This window comes from Athene noctua, chromosome 6, assembly GCF_965140245.1.
Source record: "Athene noctua chromosome 6, bAthNoc1.hap1.1, whole genome shotgun sequence".
Lineage (NCBI taxonomy): Eukaryota > Metazoa > Chordata > Aves > Strigiformes > Strigidae > Athene > Athene noctua.
Window position 1 is genome coordinate 9,129,245 of NC_134042.1, and position 22,509 is coordinate 9,151,753.

The following is a 22,509-nucleotide window of genomic DNA, read 5'->3' on the forward strand; positions in this document are numbered from 1 at the left end:
CTCTGCACCCGTGTTTTTGAAGGGTAGAGAAAATTCATTTAGACCTTTCTGGGCAATTCCTACACACGTTTGATGTGCACCTTTGTCCCACAAGACAAGTAGCCAGCTTAATGTTAACTGACACCAGATAGGCCTTGAGTCTTTTGGATTAAACAAATAACAGATCACAACAAAGTATGCTTGCAGAAGTCTCTAGATAGTCAGTTACCATGCAAGCTCTCCCCTCAAAGAGGAGCAACTCACTCAGTGATGCTCTTCAGGGAAGCCAGACTAGCAGCCAAGAATTATGATCAGACCACACCGCTCCTGGTCCACAGTTCCACAGCAGTAGCAACAGGAAAGTGGATTAAAGAACCTTTTCTTTCAATTGAGAAACTCTGAAGAGTAGAAAGGAGGGCAAGACAGAGCCCAGGTTTCTCTAGACTAACCCAGAGATACTGCTGTGTAATTCAAATGGAATTTGATTTAAATTTGTAATTCAAAGAAAAGTAGTTGCTTCAACAAAAAAAAACACAAACCCACATGGAAAATTATTTATTTCATCTCTATTGTCTCCATGCAGAGCAGACCAATACAGATGAAGGGGGAAAATGCATAAGAGCAGCTGAAAAAATAGAGCTAGAAAATACAATTCTCTCTGCATTTCCAAAAGTGACAAATGTGGTGGAGTGATGCTCCGTTTCCTCCCAAGGCTCTCCATCCTCAGCCCCTGGGCTGATGAAGTGGAAAACTAAGGAGCCCCTCCCTCCCACAAGCCCTGTGCTACCTCCTACCAGGGTATCTTCCCAAGAACCGCAGACTGTCCAGGCCTGTGGTGGCAGCCAAGAAAAACAACTCAGAAATTCTTTCTTCAGTGTCATCCACTTCGCATTCCTGAATGCTGAGCACAAAATCCTGACTGTGGTTTTGTCTTGGCAAGTCTCAGTGCTGATGCAACAACGCCAACTCATGGGCACTCACCTGGCAATGCTTCAATTTAAATGCCAGCCTCATTTTGTGAAAGACGTCTTGGGAAACAGCAGGCACATCCTTCTGTGCAAACCTGCTTCCTCCAGAGCCCTACTACAGGGTCTCCTTAGCTGCAGTCCCGGGGTGAGGGGAAAACTAGAGGGTTAGCACACTCCCCCAGTCCCTGCAGGCTAATCAAATTAATCCTCCTTCCAGGAAAGCAGGAAGCAGATGCTACCTTCAGACTTCGTGACAATGGCATGATAGAGGGAGTAGTTGGCAGAGGAGGGCAACTTTGTAAAGAGGAATAAAAAAATTGCACTAAACCTCCCTCACTGTTGCAGTGAAACTAGTTACTGATGTAAGCCTGGGGTAAGGAAAGCTGAAAGAATTTTAGACAGCAGTTCCTGGGCAGAGAGAACCACAAGCATGAGCTCTCCAATGTTCTCTGAAAAGTAGGACAGGAGCTGTCATAAAAAAAGAACTGTGTCAACAGTTCAGAAATCTCTTAGGGAAGTAAATGCCTCTGCTGTGGGCAGCATACCTGCCTCGTTGCTCTGACCCGAATCGCCTTCTCAAGGGACGAGCCCTCTCGGTAAGGCCCTGGGCAGACTGCAGAGCTCTACTGATTTACAAAAGCCGTTTTAAGACAGAGCTGACTTGGTGCAGTTCACTTTGTGACACCTGCTTTGTGTCCAGTGAGTCCGCTAGTTCAGTCAGACCTGTTTTTAAACAGACTTAAGCAAAAAAGAGGATCATCTAGTAATTGTGCACATCTCTGTGGCGACAAAGCACCCCTGTGGAATGATGGCCTGGTCAGCACCGTGAGCTGGGATGCGGGAAAGCACTAGAAATATCATTTATTTTTATTGGTCTCAAATTACCAAAAATTTTATCCCAAGTGTCATACAACAGAAAACTCCTCTTAAAACATACTTATCACCTTTTCATATCCCTTTCCTTCCTCAGCACACAGCTTTTCTAGACCCATTTTTGAAAACCTTTTCACCAGCAGTTTTTCCCTTCCCATTTCACCCTCGAGTATTGTTTGCTGCTGTGCCCCTTCCTTTAAGGGCTGTCAGTTCTTATCCATTCATTCCCGACTAACTCCACTGTGAGGTAAGAAGCCCAGAAATCAGCTACCATCTATATTTTTGGTTATAGCATGCTCTTAAATAGTCTACACTGTACAGAGGAAAAGCTAACCAGGGGTTATCGGCTGCTGACCAGGCTGTAGTGTTTGACTCTTGCCCAAACTGCCCAGATCTCTGCCGTGACGGTCTAGAGCTGCTGTAACATGACAGGCAGGGCTAGCACGCTACACCTCAAGAGAGCTCTGAAACGTGGTGTGGGACAGATGGTGGGTGAGTCGGATCTCGAGAGCAGGCTCAGAGCCACATTCAGCTAATGGTTATGAGAGGGAGCTCAGTCGTAACAGCTTCATGGCTTTCCTTCCAGATGAAGGTGAGCTGGTAGTGTGGCAGCAGAAGAAAGATTTACTGACCATTTTTCAGACAAACACACTTGTGCTGGCTATTGGAGTGGTTAGAGCCGAGGCAAGTAATCTCCAAGCTGAGACATTTAATTGTAGTGACCTAAAGTGCCTCAAGCTTTTGGCTCGATTTCAACAAAACCAAATCAAAATAGACCAAAAAGATGGACTGCTGAGGCTAGTGCTACCTTTAGGAACAAGTGATGCCAATGAAAAGCCGGAGATCAAGTTGGAAAGCGTCCTTTCCCCTCTATCTCATAGCACCGTTAACTTCTCATGGGTAGGGAATTCTGGCTAAAGCTGTTAGTTTATTGTTGCTTTGCCATCCCTGTTCTGCCTCCAGCCCTTAGAGTGGTAGGAAAAGTACTTCCCCTTCATCAGCTACAGGAATCACCTCTGTTGTTTCCACACAAGAGCTTGGGAGGTGCAGTTCCATCTGAATGAACCAAATGAAACATTGTCCGTTCACTGTGGAGCAGTTGTTCAGTTCATTTCTGCTCACTGTATCGTTTGCTCCATAAAACAAACAAAAAAACGGAAGCCCTGATGTGTGGATTTTAGCAGAACAGGGATAGGAGAGCCAGGGAATGAAGTCCTGCACACCCAGACCTCTTTCTCACCTGCTTCTCATATTAGCAGCCGGATCTGCGCACACACACACATAGGAAATAAAATTAGTGTTCCTTATTGCTTTGTAACAGCTCAGAGTCACTGTGGTGGCTCTGGGAGGCATCATGAGGTCTGCGCAGAGGTCACTCAGTTGTGAGCGAGAGTAGCACCATGACTGTAATGCCTGTACACAGGAGCAGAATTTGCTGCAGGGAGTTCCTGGGAAAGAAACAGGAAAATTAGGAGGAACCTTAAACCAGTCCCAACAGGCAGCAGCGTAGAGGCTCATGAACAGTTTGTTCTTTGCCCTTTCGAATTTACCACAAGGAGAACACAACATGAAGTCACTAACAGCTGAGAAGACTCTTTCCCAGCACCCCAAGCAAAGAAGCTGTCTATAAACTGACATGTTCCACTCAGCTGCAAGGCCCAACTTCAGGTTTCAAAATCAATTTAAGCCGATTCAGTCATGCAGCTACCCAGGCATGTATTCCTGTCCTTTCTCTCACAAGAGAACCAGCACTTCTGCAGCATGTTTGCAGGTACTTTAGGGACTTCATCCAGCTAACAACTACAGTTACAGAAATTTTTTAAAAAGCTGGTAAATGTTCTTGTTCTTTTAGCACCATCAGGTTTATGTTGGACTGAAGTGACTATGTACCTACCACCTCTGCATACTCTGCCAACAGCTCTGCCAGCGAGAGGTTACCAACCCAAAAGCAAGCTCCCAACTGGTCATTAATATTTCTCCACCAGAAGCTCCTGCCTCCTCAGATCTAACTGTGGAGCTGTTTTCCGGGCACTTCCTTAAGTGTTTCAGTCAAAATGAACAAGGTGAGCCAAGGCATCTTATTCAAACTACGAAAGTTACCTGTCTCATTACAACTGAAACAGAAGGGAATAATCAGAGGCAGCGCTCCCAGCAGATCTGAGAGGGCCTTTACTGTGGTACAGCTAGATTTGAACCTGCTGCAACCTTAATCTGACTGCAAGAAACTAGAATAATACAGATGAGGGGAGGCCAAATACACCAGAATATATATATATATATATACACCAGTGTAGAAGAGAGGTGACTGAAGTGGGATACGGTAACAGACTGTGAAATGCTGAATGATAAAGAGAAGAAAAATATTATTTTCTACTCACACAGCAACATTTGAATTAATCAAAAGTAATCAAAATTAATTAAAAAAAAGGCTAAAAAGCAAATAATAAGAAGCACCATTTCACACAGTACAGTCAAACTATGTAAACGTGCTGCCAAAGGGAAATCGCAGAAGCCCAAAGTAATGGATAGCGTCAAGAAGGGATGAGAGAAGCATGTGAAGGATGAGTTTGTGTGTGGTTGGTTACCAGACACACACACACCCCTCTACGGAGCCCTGGTTCAGACAGTCCCTAAACCTGTGCATGCCAGAGGCTGCCACGACAGACTGAGGAATGGATCACCCTTACTGGGCATGTTTCTGAGCAACCTGCTCTAGCTGGTCATGCTACATACTGTGCTAGCACAGTCTTTGGGACTGACACAGCTGAAGGTTGGCATGTTTTATAGGGTCTTTGTAGTCCCATAAACGCAATAGCCAGCAGAGCAGTCTATCTAGATTCCAGCCTTGCCCATGGGATATGGAAAGCTGGCATTCATGCGCTCCCAGAACAGGCATGGGGAAGGGTTAACTCCCTGCTCCCTGGCAGCAAGAATTGCTGCGGCATAACAGGCAGGAGCACTTACCAGGGATTCTTTTCCTCCAGGAGATCAGGCACAACATTTACCAAGGCAATATATAGAAATCCTCCAGAAGTGAAAGGGAGGATCCAGGCTACCGTTTCCCCTGCACAAATACAGAAAGCTTTTGTTATTACAAAGACAAAGTCAAGAGAGAGAACAAAGGGAAACAAGATACACACATGGGAACAACAGGCCCACCCTCCTATTGCTACAGAGGTCCCAGGGAGCCTCACCTGCTCCTTTTGGTGACTGAGCACATATTGCAAAGCAGGCCCCTAGAATCCCCCCCAGAGCTGTGGAAAGCTGCATCTTGGCTGCGCTCCAGCGGTCAAAGCCAGCCCGAAGTAGGATTGCAAAGTCTCCAACCTAAGGAAACCAAGAGCTGACAGTTAATGAATATGAACATTCTCAGTCACAAAGGCCATCCGTAACAAGACCATTTCTACTTTTCCATGCTGCTAGTCTTCCAGAGGAAGCAGCTTTCAAAGGGACAAGAAAACATTAACCAGACCCAGCCCTTCTCTTAGTAGATGAAGCACCCTTGCAAACCCTCATGATGACATGATACAAAGCCCTCTCACCTCATGTGGGATTTCATGCAGGAGAATGGCCATTGTGGTTAGGAACCCAACCTGTAGCAGAGGAGAAAAGGTGATTAGGAAACAGTCCCCCGAGACTGAGAGATGAGACTTTTTCAACAGCGTGTCAGGGCCCCTTTCTCCAAGTTAAGACTTGTTACTCAGAGCTTAGAACTATTCAACAAAAGGGTAGATGAGCCAACCCTTCCCATAAGGCCAGTACAAATGACTAACATGTCCCAAGTTTGAAGGAGCTCTACATCAGAGGGTCAGGATAGGGTTGCTTTTTACTGTAGTCTCCATTTTGTCAGAAACCTCCAGAAAATAGGAGGGACTCCTCATATCTTTGGGTTTTTTGCATGTTGCATCACACTCGAGAACAGGCCTCTCCAATACACAGCTGGCAACAGAAACCTTACCTTTCTGCTAACCAGGAAGCTGGCCGCTACTGCCAGGCCGTGAGTAAAGTTATCAATGGTGTTGGCCAGCAGATTGAGGTATCCACTAATCTGCAAAGAGAAGAAAGAGCTCCTGATAAAGGAAGAGACATAACAAGATAAAAGAAAGCACATGGCTTAGATACAGGTTATACAGAGTCACAATTGGATGGGAAAGGTCAGGACGCGGCACTTCTGGTGAAGAACTTAACGCTGTGTCAGAGCTCAAGTACAAATTAAATGTTATGTTCAGTTTCAGAGTATACTAAGTTTCAGGGTAAGCTAGTATTCTCCAGGATCAGGATAATCATTTTATGCAAATGATAAAGATCTCTAGAAACAGAAAAAGAGAAAAGAAAAAGAAGAAATGGAACCAATTCTAGGTAACGCTGACTAATTCACACAGGTGACTGGCTTCAATTATGACTTGACCCTGTTTGTTGTCAGGTACTTTAATATTCAACTGTCAAATATCTCCTCTTCAAATGCTGGCAAGAACAATGCAACAGAACAAATGCTGTTGAAATTGCTTTTTATAACTAAACAAATCTCAAACATTGTACTAAAAAAACTTGTGCTTGTGGGTTTGCTTTCCCTTAACAAAGAATAAAAAGAGAAGATAGTGATGACAGTCACCAAAAAAACACCTACTAGAAGGCTGGATAGCATGTACATGCATTTGCATATAAACACATTTCTTAAAATTACAAGCATAAAGCAGCTTCCTTCCTCCCAAGTCCATCTCTATGTTAGACTTCCCTATTATGCTAACTGTGGTCATCTCCAGACAAATTTTGAGTATTTGACCTGAAGTGATTTATGAGGGTACCACCCCCAGCTCTTTTGCTCACAGGTTTTTGCGTTTTTTCCATCAGATTTAACAAAAACTACTGCGTGCGGGTCCTGAGATACTGCAGTTCAGTATACAGCACTACAGTTTAAATTATTATCAAACCAGGTGTTAGCCAATACATCAGGCTGTCTCTGGACTGCAAGAACTAAGCTGGCATACATTAACCCCACATATAGGGCAGCATCCAGTGAGTGGAGAGACTGTCTAGAAACTGTGAGGCATTAACCTCTTACTTCACCATAGCATCAGATGCCAAAGTTCAGCTGGAAAAACACAGGTGCTGATGGGTTTCATGACCCCGCTTTGGTCTTCTGCTCTACCCTGTTTCTATCAACCTCTGCTTGGGGCATCTTTTCTTTCTGCCATCTGTACTCCACAGCTTACATGAGGCTTTCTGCCAAGTCTCTCTCTCCAAAGCACCACCCTTCTGTAGGGCACTTGTACTGCACAATCTCAGGACATCTTTATAAGCTCTACACTTTCAAGAGTGCTTTGATGATTAAATATGAAAATAAAGAATTAAACAAAGCCTAACTACAGATCACATTTAAGAAATAATGCGAGTAACATCTCCACAATGGATGCAGAAGAGTTTCCTGCGTGTTTTAAGAAGGGGAACACAAAGGGATGCATGCAGGCAGACCCACGAACACAGCAGTTTTACTTCTCATTCCTCATTTTCAGTCAAATATGACTGTCTAAAATTTCTCCTTTTCATGTCGGGATTTTATGTGATTGCATTTTCCCCACAGGCTAGTAATAATTATTCACATAAGTTCTACACAAAAATGCTTTCCCATACCACTGTACAGGGGAAAAAATAGACTTCATGATTAAAACATTATGACTTTTTCTTGTCAGTGGCTTGGGCAAAAGCTGTCACTGAAAGAAGCAAAGCCTTGGAGTGCTCAGAAATAAATTGGGTTGATTTGACAGTTATGAGCCTCTGACATTTACATTCTGTGAATCCTAATAGGATGTTCTCGTTGCTCATAAAGAGCACAGCCAGATGAAGTGTTTATGTTCATGCTTCAGAATTAATGTCACTATGCAATAAAACATACTTCTACAAATCAGCAAGGACCCCATGTGCCACAGGGAAAAAGAAAGAATAAGCAAGGCAAAAGTACTCCACAATGTTTTTACTTGTTGAAGGAATAAAGGCTGCAATGCGGGACAGAGCTGATCTATGTTTGGGCACAAAGGAAGCCTCCCACCTGCAGTTTTCAAGCTAGGACAAATTATTACAGCAGCAGCTAAAGAGCAGAAGTGCTAATATATATGGACAAAGAACAACTGATTACAGCTTACTAATCATTAAGCCCTGAAGGGTGACTTTGTCTGTTTGTTTAAATAGTATCTTCCCCTTTTTGTTTTCTGGGGAAAGGGAGGGGGGGGGGGGTACCGGGTGATTAGTAGAACCAAAGAAGTCTGGCTTGCTAGGGCTTTCTCTCTTTTCTTTGGAGGCACCTACTTTGCTTCCAGCAACACCGTTTCCCTGCACAGCCCTTCGCCACCCTGCGTGCCACCAGGCAGGGGCAGTGGGGCTGACCTGCTGCTCTGCCGGCCCCGCGGACCTGCCAAGCACCATGCAGCATCTACCTTCTGCCAGTTTTTCAGTAGGACATTAGTTTGCATTCCTCCTCTATCACCATAATGGTTTTTATGGAACTTGCAGAAATTTCATTACCCTCAAGACTTCTATCCTCTTCTGAACTCAAGTAAAATTAATTACGGGTTCAAAAGTTATTGAAAATGAAGGGCAGAACAGATGGACAGACAGATGGAATGACTGCTTATGTTGTTGCCTAAGGAAACAGGCTAACAAAGCAGGAATATCTTGGTAGTTTTGGTAATTTCCCCCCTACCAGAAACACTATTAACATATTCATATTATATGCTCAGAAGGTAGAAAGTTAAAACTACACACATTAACTCATTAGTTTCTATTTCATGCCATATTGACAACAGCTATAAGACTGAACAGAGGTGTTAGGATTCTAAAGCTAGAAGGGCTCTCCATGGTTGTCTAGACAGTTTAGATAACACAGCTGAAAGAGTCTCATTCAATTTCTGCACAAAGCCCACTGTTTCTTAAACTATAATGTACTTTGCAGAAAGCAGCTTAAACCACAGTTTAGAGCCCACAAGTGACAAAGAATCTACCGTGTCTCTAAGGTAAGTTGGTCCACCGACAAGTTCCCTCAGTTACAGAGCTGTCTTTGATTTCTAGTCTGCTACTGTTCGGTATAGGTTTAATTACTCAAATTTAGTCATGCCTCTTACATGAGTATTTGTATACTTTAAGTCACCCCTGATCTGTCATCTACAGAGCTAAAGACTACAGAAAACAACTTGTTAACATGTACTGCAAACTTAAAATAATTATTTCAGCTCTCTCCTGACCACTTTACAAATTATCATGGTATTATGGATATTGTGAATAATGCTACCGGAAAAAGTCAGAGACCTGTTTCATTACTGCTGTACAGAAAGAGGAACACTTGCCTCTTCTCATAGATACTATTTCCTACTCACCCATCTCCCCGGCTGTAGCATCATAATGGAAGAATGTGTTCAAACAATTTCCTGCTGTGATTCTCATACCTTTTTCCACGGCACTGTCTTCCTAGAAACCATCCCTATCTTGTAAATATGACCTGCATTCTTTCTTAATCTATTCCTTAGTATTTGCATGTATCAAAACATGTTAAAAATTCAGCTCTGATGAAGTTACTCAGTTTAGCTGGTATCACTGATCTCATCCAGTCACAATGTGTCATTTAAGTAATATTACAGTATCTGCAAATGTGAAGATATACTGTTTTTATAATCACTTAGGAAAAAATCAACAACCAGTGAACAGACTGGCAGGGGGGGCTGCATTAATCCAGTTCCTGTTGATAATATAGAATAACTGATTTTTAATACAGCTAACATGAGTAAAGTTGATTTCACGCAATGAAATTCAATTGGTTTCATTAGAATGTTAAAGTTCTGTTTTATATACATTTGTCAGTGTCATTAGCTTTATCAAACAATCTGATGACCGAATAAAAGGCAGGGAAAGATGTCTGGTTGACAAGTATTTATTTTCCATAAGATCACACCAATTAGCACCATTAATTACTTTTTTTTTTTTTTTTACATTAGGACCAGGCCCTGAGCAATTGTGTCCCCCACCAGTGTTTCATTTCTACTTGAGATCAGTGGTAGACCAACCATCCTCTAAGTCCACAGTTCCTTATATAAACCTTTCTGAAATCACGGCACAATGTTTCATATCCCAGTAATACTGGCTCCTTCACCACTATCACATCTAGAAACACCAACGCGGCACCCTGCAGTCTGTGCAGGGTTCTGTACAGATTACACGAATAAGACATACCAAAAATATCCAGTGACCTCACCATATCTGTCACGTTGTGTAGTAAGAGCTATAAAGTTATAGCAAAACAAATTTAAAATAGAAAGACTGAAGGGCCTCTGTCTGACCACATATCCAGGTTTGGGCTAGTTCATGCAACCACACTTTCTGTTCATAGTTACTCTCCTACCATCCTGCACATTTTTATGGGCTTTCAAACTCAAATTATAGGTCCTCCTTCACCAAAGTGGTCGTTTACTCTCTGGCTTGTGATGTTCACCCGGACAAGGGCTTCTGCAGCGTAAAGATAGTAACATAAAACTGAAAGCAAAGCCAATCTAAAGGTTAGCTGCTGCCCAACGGTACAGTATTCCTCTTCCCTCCTCCACCTCCAACCCTATGAGCTTGATGATCTCCCTTATACCAGCACTACAAGCTGTCTGTCTACATGCCAAGCTGCTTCAAGAAGTTAAGACATAAATAAACCTGGGGTAGAGGGAGAAAAAAAGAAGAAAAAAAAAAAAAGAAAAAAGCTAATTCTTTGCTTATTTAACTCCATGAATAGGCTGACTGCGGGGTTAGATGAGGTCCAGTGCAAAGGAAGTGATGGGAAATACAGGTTTGGAGGCAGAAGTGGACAAGCAACCCTTTTTGGCAGCAGATAAACTGTTTATCTGAGAAACTGAACTGCTAAGTTTTACAGTGGATAGCTTCAACTGTCGAAATGCTTCCAAAAGGTGCCTTAAAAGGAAACATGCAGTTCACAAGTGGTACAAAGCAGGTACTAGAGAACAGAGAAATCATGGCACAAAAATTTAAGCAAAGATACAGTGACTATAAGAGTACCAAAATGTGAAAGTACTGCACTTTGGTCTCAGGATTCAGCCAAAACAAACATCATCAGCCTTATGCCTTCACAATAGTGACTGCCTCTTTTGCATAAAATGCAGTGCAGATTTTCTCCAAGTCTGCTTTTCCTCCCTGTTGTGACCTGGACAGACACTCTGACAATTAAGCACAACTCAAACACTGATTTCCCCACTCAGACACAGTTCTTTTCGAAGACAACTCATCCTCCTGAATGAATTTTAAAATACATACCCTGAAAACAGAAGATGTAAAGGTCAGTTTGTGGGTCTCTTTACCTTGATTCTGTTGTCTGTTGGACAAGACTGGAGAGAGGAGCCATTACACTGAGCTGAATCTCTTCCCGCTCTTTGGGGCTGGCCTGCCACCTTCGGTAGGGGGTAGCCACTGCCATTAGGAACCTTTCCAGCTGATGCTTTAGAATCACAGCCCTAAATTAAGGGAAAACAACTTGTCACTGCCTTTTTGTCAGTGATGAATGATATGAATCAGGGTCAGAAATCCAATCTTCACCCTTAACCCTTTTGTCCTTACAAAGCACATCAACAGCGTCGGTACCCCTGTTTAATGAGGACAACTGCTAGAAATGAGAGAGATTTGAGAGAGCATTGTGACATCTGCACTGTGAAACAAGAACGAGGACTTCCCCAATCACCAAGAGAAGGAAAGTAGAAAGGAGGAATTGGAGTCACGCCCACTTGGCATGAGCCAGGTTCCACTGGAAAGACCAGGGACTGAGTTGCTGCAGCTGCTGCCCAGAGAAACATAACTCCATCTGGGCAGGGGATGGGGGGAAAAGTCTTCCACTTCCCAGTGCATCAGAATAGCTAAGTCTAGAGAATTATTCTACAGCTGGGATTGTCAGCTTCCAAACAACAAAATGTTCCTCTCAGACTTCAGTCTCTGTAAATGAGAAGACCGAGTTCCTTCCAGACTTGTCCGTGTTGCCCCTTTGCCGCTGGGTGACTCTCCTCTGAACCAGTACTTAGTACCGGCCAACCATAAACCCCTTCTACCACACAAAGCCACCCAAATAAACGCCTAGTCCAAGCTATACCCAAGAAGAGTGAGCAGTGAGGAACACCTTCCACAGAAGGCTGGTCTTTATCCTGACTGAGCACCCAGAAGGGGAGTGAGTCACGATGGCTCAGTGGAACACAGATCAGCAAGCTGTTATCCCTCAAAGCTCACTTGAGCAAAAGTCATCCGCAGAGTGCTCTGGCTCCCAGTCCTCATAAAAGGGGAGCTCTCTTTTACACACAGCACATCAAAACAAAACCAGCCCAAAGGTGAGAAACCGCAGCTAAAACCACAAAACCAAAGCCTGGAGATTAAACCCCTTCTTCTAGGCCCCAGTGTCAAAGAAGTGTCAAAAAACTCCCACAGGGCATTGACAAGCTACTCACAGCTCCACGATCATGTGCCGAGCCTGCCAGATAGGGCAGATGAGGTGATTAGTAGAGTGCTCCAAACCTAACAGCACTCCCTCCCCTCTGACTGCTAACTTACCACACCAGGACATTCCTTCTCTTCTTTCTCTATGAAGATCTTCTCTAGCACCAGGAAGGTCAGGAAACCAACAATCACCCAGAGACCCAGAAGCTTCTGCTGCTGAAAGCTCTGCCCTTCTCCTGAAGGACAAGAGAGAAACCATGTCATTATCAGCTACACAGTGTTTCCCACATGCGAACCCACCTCACCCCAGACAGTTTAACCAGGAGTCCCAAGACAAAACCCAAGACAATAGAAACACCTCCTGCAAGGAATAAGGCGCAAACATATCTCAAGACAAATAAGTTTAACTTGTTTATTCTTGATCTAACATATCCTCATCTCAGGACACTAAGAGTGAGAGCCCCTACCCCTTTTGCTTCAATAGTGCAATCCAGAATATTTCCTGACAACACTAGGAATTTCCTTCTTCCAGAGGCAAGTGAAGATTACACATCACAAAAATCCTGCAGCTGTATCTACTGAGCAGCAAGCCCTGACATGAAATCTGGTATTAGTGGAGCTACAAACTCACCTTCCCCTTTCTGCCACACCTGGGCAAGTTATTAAGCCCAAAGCTATAAACTTTCTTTTCAATTACAGCCAAGCTTGTGAGATAATCATCCATTCACCCTGGCTGCAGAAATGGAGATTGCATTGCAGTGGAAGAACAGAACGACTCCGTAATGGGGCTCACATGGGTCAAGGAAACCTTTATGCTTCAGGACAGTCTGGCAGAAGCAAACAAGCTAGAGCAGGAAGACAGAGTCATTTGGAAACCACTGTAGAAAGGGGGAAAAAAGGACAGCAGGTTCTGCTGGCAGTGCTAGAGCCATGAGGAAGAGAACCAAAGGCCCAGCAGATCTGAAATCCAAGGCCATATGTGCAAGGAAGTCCAGGAAACCCAGGGCATCCTTTTCCCTCTCTCATGTCTTTAGCAACGAAATGATTTCTTGGTCTATCAACAGGTGGGATGCAGCAGCACTTGCCTTCTATGCTATCAGTTTGCTGAAGCAGAGAGATGCAATCACTACAGCTTTCAACAACCCTGGCTATCTGAGAGGTGAAGGTGATACACTGATATCTATCCCAACCCAAACAGTGTTTAGTTTGCAGGCGAACACAGGTTTCTGTCACCTTCATTTCCTTTTTCTCCCTCTGACCTCGCTACTCCATCTTAGTCATGGCTCTGTGGACAATTTTCCGTTACTTCTCTCCGAGCAAAGATTGAGAGGGCAACGCATTTGGGCTCCCATAGATCGAAGTACCCAGCAGAGGGACTCCAGTTAGTCGCAAGAAAGAGGCTCTAGGACTAACACTGTTACAGGGACAGATTTTTAGACAAGCTGCATCTGATGGGGCAGAATCCCCACGTGAGATGGTGCACATGTCCATGTACCAGACCACACGCACATTCACAACTTCTCACCAGATTAAAGCAGAATTCCCTTTTCTTACAGAAAGGACAAAGAAAAATCACCAGATGTTTACAGAAGTCCAAGGCAACATAGGAAAAGTCGATAGATAATAAATCCATTGGAAGTTACTAAACATAAAGAAACAGTGGCCAACTCAGGAAGCCTCCAATCGCAAAATCTTTGGACTGCAGAGTACAAAGATGAAGTATCACATATGTTTTTATTGTTCTTATATCCTCCCCTAGGCATTTGCTTTTACACATTGTTTGAAAGAGAATACCAGCCTAGACCAGTTTGGGGGCTGACCCAGCCTGGCTGATCTTGTATTTTCAAGATGGAACAGACTCAAAAAAATGTAGCAGTAGGCATAGCACAGACTGCTTCTTGGTACATAAGGCTTTCATACCTGTCGTTGCACTGCATGTGTAGGCCCAGGCTTCGGGAAGCAGGTGCAGAAACACATTCCCCAGTAGCCCACCAATTGCAAAACTCAACAACTGCTTCAAACGGTGTGATCCAGCTAAAAACAAAACAAAACAAAAACGGATCGCAACTCAGCTGGGAGCCAGAACATCTCCAGCTGAGATTTCGCACAAAGAGACCTAAATTGGAAGCATCTGCAAAGCAAGTTTTCAAAGGAGAGAGCACAAAACAAATAGCTGGAGTGCAAGAAAAAGCCCTTGCACCACTTGGCTGGGCCAGCAGTGTGTGGGAGGGTCCTGGAGCACACAGGGTGCAGAACAAACCATACTCTTTGTACAAGCTCCACCCAGGGCATGCATTTGTCCAAGGACTCCCTATCAAACTGGCAGGTATGGTCTAAAGTACCAGAAATGGACTGTCTATTTGAGAGGACGATATTTCTGTGACAAGGTCCCATTCACCACCGTGCCATTCAGTTACAACCCAGGACTTTTGGCTTCAGAAAGGCTAATGCAGGTATAAGGCTTACCTTCTGACCGCAGAGCAGCTCCTGTTTCAAATGGGATCACCAGCAAGGGGAAGACCCCACTCAGCCCCACCATGAATGAACCAATGAGGGAACAGATCCAGGCATCCAGCCGCTCGCTGCTGAAAAGGTTTCCCCAGGACTCTGCCTCCTTCTCGCACAGAGGACCAGAACTAGCAGCAACATGACTCCTTGGGAGCTGCTGAGCTTCACAGGCCATGAACAGAAACAAGGAGACCGTCCCATCAAGCAGAAGCTTTTGTTTGGTCATCGCTAAGTGGTCTCAGCCGGGCTGGCCGATCTCTGAAAAGAGCAGGGGAGAGCAGTTCTGAGAGCATGCCCAAGACTCCCTCCCACCATCCCAGAGGAAAGGCCTTGGTCACACCACCCCCTCCCTCATCACCTTAACACAGGTAGGGATCCCCGTAAGGAACATCTGAAACTCTTCCTGATTTCAACACAGTACTAAAGGACAGAGAGGCTGTTTATCATCAGGTGTACGAAACTGCATGTGACAACTTGTGAAAGAGTCTGGATTTCAGCATCTCCCCTCAGGTGGGCTGGACAAGGACTTCAAAGTACCCTTGTCCTTGCCCTTCAGTGTCCTCAGGCTTCAGAGAAATGTATTGACCAGAGATGCTACCCAGACAAGTCTTCTCTTTGCCATGGAACTACACCCATGTAACAAATTAGGATGCAAGACAGGCAACATAACAGAGGTCTGTAAAATCATTAGTGGCATAACGATGGTGAACAAGGGTAGGTTATTCACTGTCTCTTCAGACTTAAGTGCTAAGAGCCATCACATGAAGCCAGCGAGGGTCAGCTTCAGAACAAAACAAAAAGATGTGACTCTTCATCAGCAGGTAACTTGTGTGGTAGTACTTCTCCAAAAATGATGAAAAATTTTACATGGATTCAACAAAAGGCAGGACAAGTACTAGAAAGACAAACCTATTGATCGTTCATGGTTAGAGAGCTCACATTAGACTCAGGAAATCCCCTTATCTGAAAGGAGCTGGAGGCTGGAAGAGTGGTTGGAAAATATACATACTTGTCTTATTTTTAGTCTTTCCTAGAAGGATCCTGGGTTAGATGGTCTCTTAGTCAAAATCAGCAGAGCTGTTACTAAGAACTCTTCAGTCACAAGAAAACTGAAGAGAAGCGGGCATGTTAGAAGAGGAAATTAATGATAATTACCCTCTCATTGGCAAACAGGAAAGGAAAGCAAATGATGCAAAGGCTCCTTCAGTCTCCAAAAGAAAAAGTGAAATGTGACAAGCAAAATTAATTTGGAAATGGGAGAAAAATAGCGGGTTATAAAAGAACAGCTTAACAAATGTTCGCAAAACAGCTGTAGATTAAGAAGGGAATAACAGCATTCGCTTGAAAGCATGTAAGAAACCAGTCAAAGTAATCTCGGAAGCATTAGTGACCATCTTTGAAAATTTACAGGAATATAGGAAGGCCACAGAAGGCTGGAGAAGCATCATGCCTCACCTACCTTTATAAAAAGAAAAAAAAAGGTGGGAGAAGACTTAAGAAGCTACAGACCAGTAACTTCAATCCTCTGAAAGATTCTTGATCAAGTTAAATGATCAGTTTGTAGTTACCTACAAGATAAGAAAGTGATAAAGATAGCAAAGCATTAAGTAACAGCCAGACAGAAGGGGGCCTGAAATTATCAAGACAAAATTCAGAGTGTTGGAACCTGTCTAAGGGCTCACTACAGCTGAAAAGAGCGATGTTGCCCCTTGTCCCCCACTCCCCCTCATGAAGCATCCCCTCCCCATACTCACACCTGACCCCATGAGTGAGCAGGCTCAGAACAAACTATCATGAAAAACTATTGCTTTAAAGGCTTAGCCCTTCTCAAAATTCAGTCCCTGAATTCAGTCACTGTGGGAAGAAGACCCAGTTGCAGTGAGCAAACAAAAAAAAAATAATCAAAGGACAGGCTCCTATGAAGGAGCACGCTGAGCTCCAAGCACAGCCACCATGGGCACCAGGAGCAGGGAGGATGCAAGGAGGAACCAAGGAAGACACTGGCTTAGTTAGCTCTGCAAGAACCACTAGAATTGTCTGTGGCAAGATAATGTCTGATCGAGTGTAAACTCTACTGACCCGTACAAAACCCATCACTTTTCTTTTTTTTTTGACAGGAAAAATAAAATCCTTCAACATAACAAGTTTGAACCAGTTCTGGATTTTGTGGCATCTTATTACAGTGTTTTGATCTGGCTGCAGGAATCCTAGACCTACCTATAGCATACTATCAAACCAATCTCAGCAAAGGCCACTATAAAACAGTATACTAAGAGGGGGAAAAAAAAAAAAATCAAACAGACATGACAAAACAGTAACTCTGATGTGCAAAAAATAAAAATGCATTCATACATTACATTCATACATTGATTCAAAACTTAACTTCAAGCCAGCAAGTTTATGTTGCTACAAAGCAGACAAATGACATCCTAGGACATGTTAGTAACTACGTTGTAGGTGTGACACAGAAGCAGTAATTCCATTCCCCTCCACACACAAGACCTCAGGAAACGGACCACACCCAGCCTCACATACTCTTCTTTATAGAAAAATCAGAGACATCACAGTGGAAAGAAACAAAAATTAAGAGTGTAGAAAGCATAACGTGGAAAAAAATGACTGAAGGACCTGGGTGTGTTTAGTCTTAAAAAGATAACACTGAAGTGAACAGAACAGTCTGCATATACTAAATGTTGCAAGAAAGGGGAAAAGCGCTCAACTCTTCCTCCACGTTGTACCATCAGCTCAAACGGTAAGCAAGATTCAGCCTGGAGAGGAAAAAATATGGTTACGTAGTGCCAAAGTGGTGATCCACTGAAACAGGTTACCTATGATGCAGAATCTCTGGCACTATGGTTGGTTTTTTTCTGTTGAGAAAAATAACACCTGATGCAGATGCTATTTCATTGCAAAGACTAGATCCCTTCTTGAAGACCCTCCAGCCCTGCACCTGCAATTCGATGTAAGCTGGTGAGATCCTTGTTCTACTGGCAGGACCCTACAAAAAAGGGCAGGTTTTCAGCTGTAAATCACTATTGGCACAACCACTTCAAAACAACAGGGAAGGGCTGGGGTGGGGCGGCAGCAAGGGACAATTTCATCTCTCACAACACTCCGTGCACCAACTCACAGACCCTGAGGTGAAGAGGCACTGGGCTGATGCTCAGGGCAGCAGTAACAACGGCAAGGAGAGCCTGACAAGCCAGAGATGCTGCCCTCGTCCCAGCTCCACCACATGCACACCCCTGGGACACTGCCAGGCCCTCTGGCTCCCCTCACTGGGGTTCAGGTTCCCCCCACAGCTATGCAAACAGACACACACAACTACAGTAAAACTACGCCACAGAATCCCCCAAATTTCTCCTTGGGAAAAAACCAACAAACCCACAAAAAGATAGGAAGCTCTTAAAATGTTAGCTGTCCCCTAAGTGAACAGAGTTTCTCCTGTCCTGAGGACCCATACAGGCTGAAACCATCAGCCACAGAGGCATCTGCACAGGGAGGGGACGGGACTCTGCAGGCAGATTACACTAGCCACAGCCTTCTCTCTGCTTACTAGCTGCTGCATAACAACCTGCAGTTAGAATTTCCAGATTTAAAAAAGACAGGCACCTCTTCCAATCCCAGAGCAGGCCTGGCAGATGTCCTCTTCCTTTATGATGGAATTAGACCTAGAAAATGACTGCGAACAGCCTCTTTGTGAGGAACAGAGAAAAAAAAAAATCAGGATTTATACAACCACCATATGCCTAGAAGAGGCAACAAACACACACAGCAAAACGACTGCTCTCTGCAGCACGGCAATGATGGGAAGTGGCACAAACTGGCCTCTTTGCACCATTGTCATCACAGATTTTGAGAATTAGTCTGGAAAAGTAATCACTGCAACCGATCCAACAGGTCCATTTCTTCCATCTCGTTCTCCACACTCACAGCCCACATCTGTTCCAAGGGACACCTGAAAGGATCTTTGAGACTAAGTGACCAAAATCCTGGAGAGAGGCAACCAGCACACAGGACACAACAGGCATCTCAGGGCTCTGAAAACAGGCTGCATACCTGGAGTCATGTCCTTCTTCCAGCAGCAAAAGGGACCAGCTCCCTCCAAAAAGGGATGGTGATGGACAATAAATGGGCATAAAGGGGTAGAAAACTGATTCCCCTAACTCACATTTGTGTCAGTCAACTTTCTGTGGCCCACAGGTCGGTCTTCTCATGTTACTTACACAAGGGAAAACCAGTACATTTCTTTACACCTGTGCTGCCTGACCATTACCCTGTGGCTCAAGAACATCCCCATATCTCACGCAATAATGCTTATAAAACACCTACGAGGAACTTGGTGCATCACCCAGGACTTGCTTGAACTGATCTTTGTGCTCAGCTAAATATTTTGAGCATATTCCCAGCATTTGCTTCTTCCTATCATAACCACTTGCTCTAAAAAAATGCACTTTTTGTCTCTAGTGCCCCTTTGCTTCTCTATCTCACTAGTACATGCTCCTCATGAGACATGAAGTTTACTTAATGTTTGCAAAGTCTCTAAATTCAAACTAGCTGCTCCTAAGACAAATATTTAAGAGGAAGAAAAGGAGCAGTCAATATGTAGTCCTAGGGAAAAAAAGCTCAAGAGAGAAACTAATACCCTGTCACTAAAGTTGCAGAGGATGGAAGAAGTCTTTACCTACCCTAGACAACAGCATCTGTTTTAGTAAACCAAGTAGGTCTTGAGAAATTTCTAGAGAAAGCACCTGTATGTTCTCAGAGAAGTCTGTGGTCACTATGAGACAGGGGCACAACCAGGCTTATAGAGATGTGTTTTTCTCAGGAAGGGTTATTTAAGAACATGCATAGGAGAGAAACAGCCAGTGCATCACTCCCTCGTCAGTTTTGACAACACCACTGTTTGGGATCACAGCTCCCAGCCGTGCCGGATCACAACCTGGTCACCGTTTCCACTGGAGCAGTCTCCAGAGCATCACATGTCCTGCGCAGGGCTCCTAGCCCAGCATTCAGGAGCCAGGTCTGCTCAGCTCCTTCTGCAACAGCCTCACCACTGGAATAACCATGAGTTCTTCCCAGCTCAGGAAGAACAAATGAATGAGAATTTGCCATTTACACCCCTTGAGTAGGGGCAGGGGGAGGCTGCACACCAAGCCAGGACAGGAGGAGGCTCCGGGGAGACCTTCTAGCAGCCTTCCAGTACTTAAGGGGACTACAGGAAAGTTGGGGAGGGACTCTTGATCAGGGGGTGCAGGGATAGGAGAGGGGTAAGAGTTTTAAACTGAAGAGGGCAGATTTAGATTAGATATAGGGCAGAGTTCCTTCACTGCGAGACACTGGCACAGGTTGCCCAGAGCAGCTGTGGCTGCCCCCTCCCTGGCAATGTTCAAGGAAATGCTGGACGGGGCTGTGAGCAAACTGGGCTAGTGGAAGGTGTCCCTGCCCATGGCAGGGGGTGGAACTAGATGGTCTTGAAGGTCACTTCCAACTCAAACCATTCTAGAAGAGATCCTGCTCTCCTTCCAAGAGGGTCCCAGGGCCTCCCCCACCTCACAGCACTCACTGAGCACCTCTGTAGCAGGCATTGCCTGAGAAAACAAGGACAAAACTTAAAGTGCCAAGTCAAAAAACTACTGGAAAATAAAAAATAAAATATTGACACGACAGTGATTCCTGCAGCAACCCACCTCCTCCCCTTAGACACTCTGCCTTTTCAGACCACACAGCTTCATCTCAGTCTCAGCCCAACTGATCATTGCCACACACTGACATTTTAGATGTTGTTGGGGGAAAAAAATGAAAAAGAAAAGGCTTTTTTACAAGTGTTTTCCCTGGAAGCTCGTTGCCTGGTCTTACAGTTGCAAAAGAGTACTGTATGGAATGGAAAAAAGCTATTTTCCAGGGAGGAAGCATAATTTTCAGCCAAAAAACTCTCCACGAGCTGCCTCCCTTCAGTAGCCCTGTGGAGAGCTTTGAATTCCTCCTGGAAGGCCCGACCTCGGCAGAGGCAGCAAAGGTCTCCAGCCCCTCCAAGCACTCCCTCCTCTCTCAGCCAGCGCCCACCTTCAGGGAACGCGCTGCTCCGGCGGGTCCCTTCCCCTCTCCCCCATCCCTCTCCCCAAACCCCGCGTTACAGAGCCCCGCATTCCTGCGAATCACGCACATCACAGCGTGCGCAGCCCAAAGCTGGAGATACGCAGGACTAAGAACAAGGGGGTATCGCAGATCCGAACGGATTACAGACCCCGGGGGCAACCCCAAGAGCTGGCAAGGGAGGCGGATAAACCGCTGGTTTGAGCATCCCCGTCGTTTGGGAGACGGCGACTCCTTCCCCATCCTACTTAGGACGAAAGAGTAAAGTTTGCGGGTCAGGCAATGGCGTTCACCCCCCCAGGCCGAGGTGGGGCTTCTCTCCCCACAGCAGCCCGTGGCAGAGGCCGGGCAGGCCCCGGCACAACCCTTATCTGCGGGCGGTAAGACGGCGGCCCCGCTCTCGCCGTTGTTTCTAACAGCACCGCGGGTGGCGGCTGCCGGGACAGACAGCGCGGGTCTGCCGTTAGCGGAATGCTGACCCACGCAAAGCGAGACAGATTTCCCGGGACGGGGAGGGGGGGGGGGAAGGGGGGGACTAAATTAACCCTGTTCACGCACCTTACTGGACCGCTGCGTTAGTTGCCCCCCAGGGGTCCATGTGCCACTGTGGTGGCCGCGCAGCCCCCGGCCACCCCGCGCAGCCGGGACACATCCCGGGGGGCGGGGCGGAACGGGACAGGGAGCGCCCCGCCGCCGCCGCCGAGCCCTTCCCGCCTCATCGGCTGCCGGAGGAGCCACTTCTAAAACTTTCCCCGCTGCGTCCCGCCGAGGCCGAGCCCCCAGCCCCGGGCACGCCCGCAGCGGCGGCCGCACGGCGGGGGGACGACGCGCCGGTCCCGGGAGCCCGGCGGCAGCGGCCCGGCCAGGCGCTGCCCCCCGCGTCTTCCCTAAAGCTGCCCCGGGCCGCGCCGCTCCGCCGCCGCTGACCCCGTCCCGCCGGCCCCGCCATCGCCCCTCGCCACCGCAGCAGCGGAGCGGGGGGCAGCCCGGCGACACCCCCCCCCCCGCCCCGGGCCGCCAGCCGCCGTTACCGTGCGCCGCCGCCGCCGCCGTGCCCCGGGCCGCCGCTGCCATCCAGCCGCGGCTCGGCGCGGGCCTGCCCCGCCCGGCGGCCCCTCGGCTCCGCCTCCCCCGACCGGCCACGTCGGTCCCGGCCTCCTCGGCACCAGCGTCGCCGCCCCGGCGGGGACCCGCCGCCGCGCGCGCTTCCGGCCGCCGCCGCCGCCGGGAGGGACTGGGGGGAGCGGGGGCACCGGGCGCTTCCTGCCGCTCCCCGCCCCGGCCGGCGGGACGGAAGCGGAGCTCGCCGGGCCGGGCCGGGCCCCCCCGCCCTTCCCCCAGCGCCGCCGCCGCCTCCCGGCCCAGCTCCGAGCCCACCGCGCACGGGGGGGGGGGGGGTCCCACAGCCCCGGGACGAGCTTTCTGGGCAGCGGGACAGAAACAGGCACGCTGTGGAAGACCCGTCCTTCTAGAATATGCTTGCGGGGATATTTTATTTATTTATTTATTTTTAATCTAATTGGGTTATAAATTCTACGGGCTACAGATGTGTAAAGAGGAGCACCGTGGAAACCTGGTTCTGAGCAGAATTCTGGAAGTTGTTAGAGCGGAAGAAAATCTAACAGCT

General features: G+C 46.4%; 1 protein-coding gene across 2 annotated transcripts; it reads right to left on the reverse strand.

Annotated features, from left to right (window-relative positions):
* Positions 1-519: 519 nt before the first annotated feature.
* On the reverse strand, positions 520-22,030 carry SLC39A13 (solute carrier family 39 member 13). Of its 2 annotated transcripts, XM_074909439.1 has the most exons (11): positions 21,914-22,013; positions 16,246-16,354; positions 14,745-15,044; positions 14,199-14,312; positions 12,393-12,514; positions 11,162-11,314; positions 5,779-5,868; positions 5,363-5,413; positions 5,015-5,147; positions 4,785-4,884; positions 520-3,268 (listed from the first exon to the last, which is right to left on the reverse strand). In XM_074909439.1, the coding sequence occupies exons 3-11, from the start codon at positions 15,010-15,012 to the stop codon at positions 3,193-3,195; spliced, it is 1,107 nt and encodes a 368-aa protein (XP_074765540.1). In that variant the 5' UTR covers positions 15,013-15,044; positions 16,246-16,354; positions 21,914-22,013; the 3' UTR covers positions 520-3,192. The 2 variants fall into 2 exon arrangements, with proteins under 2 accessions (XP_074765540.1, XP_074765539.1); XM_074909438.1 differs by lacking the exon at positions 16,246-16,354 and having other exon boundaries at positions 21,914-22,030.
* Positions 22,031-22,509: the final 479 nt, after the last annotated feature.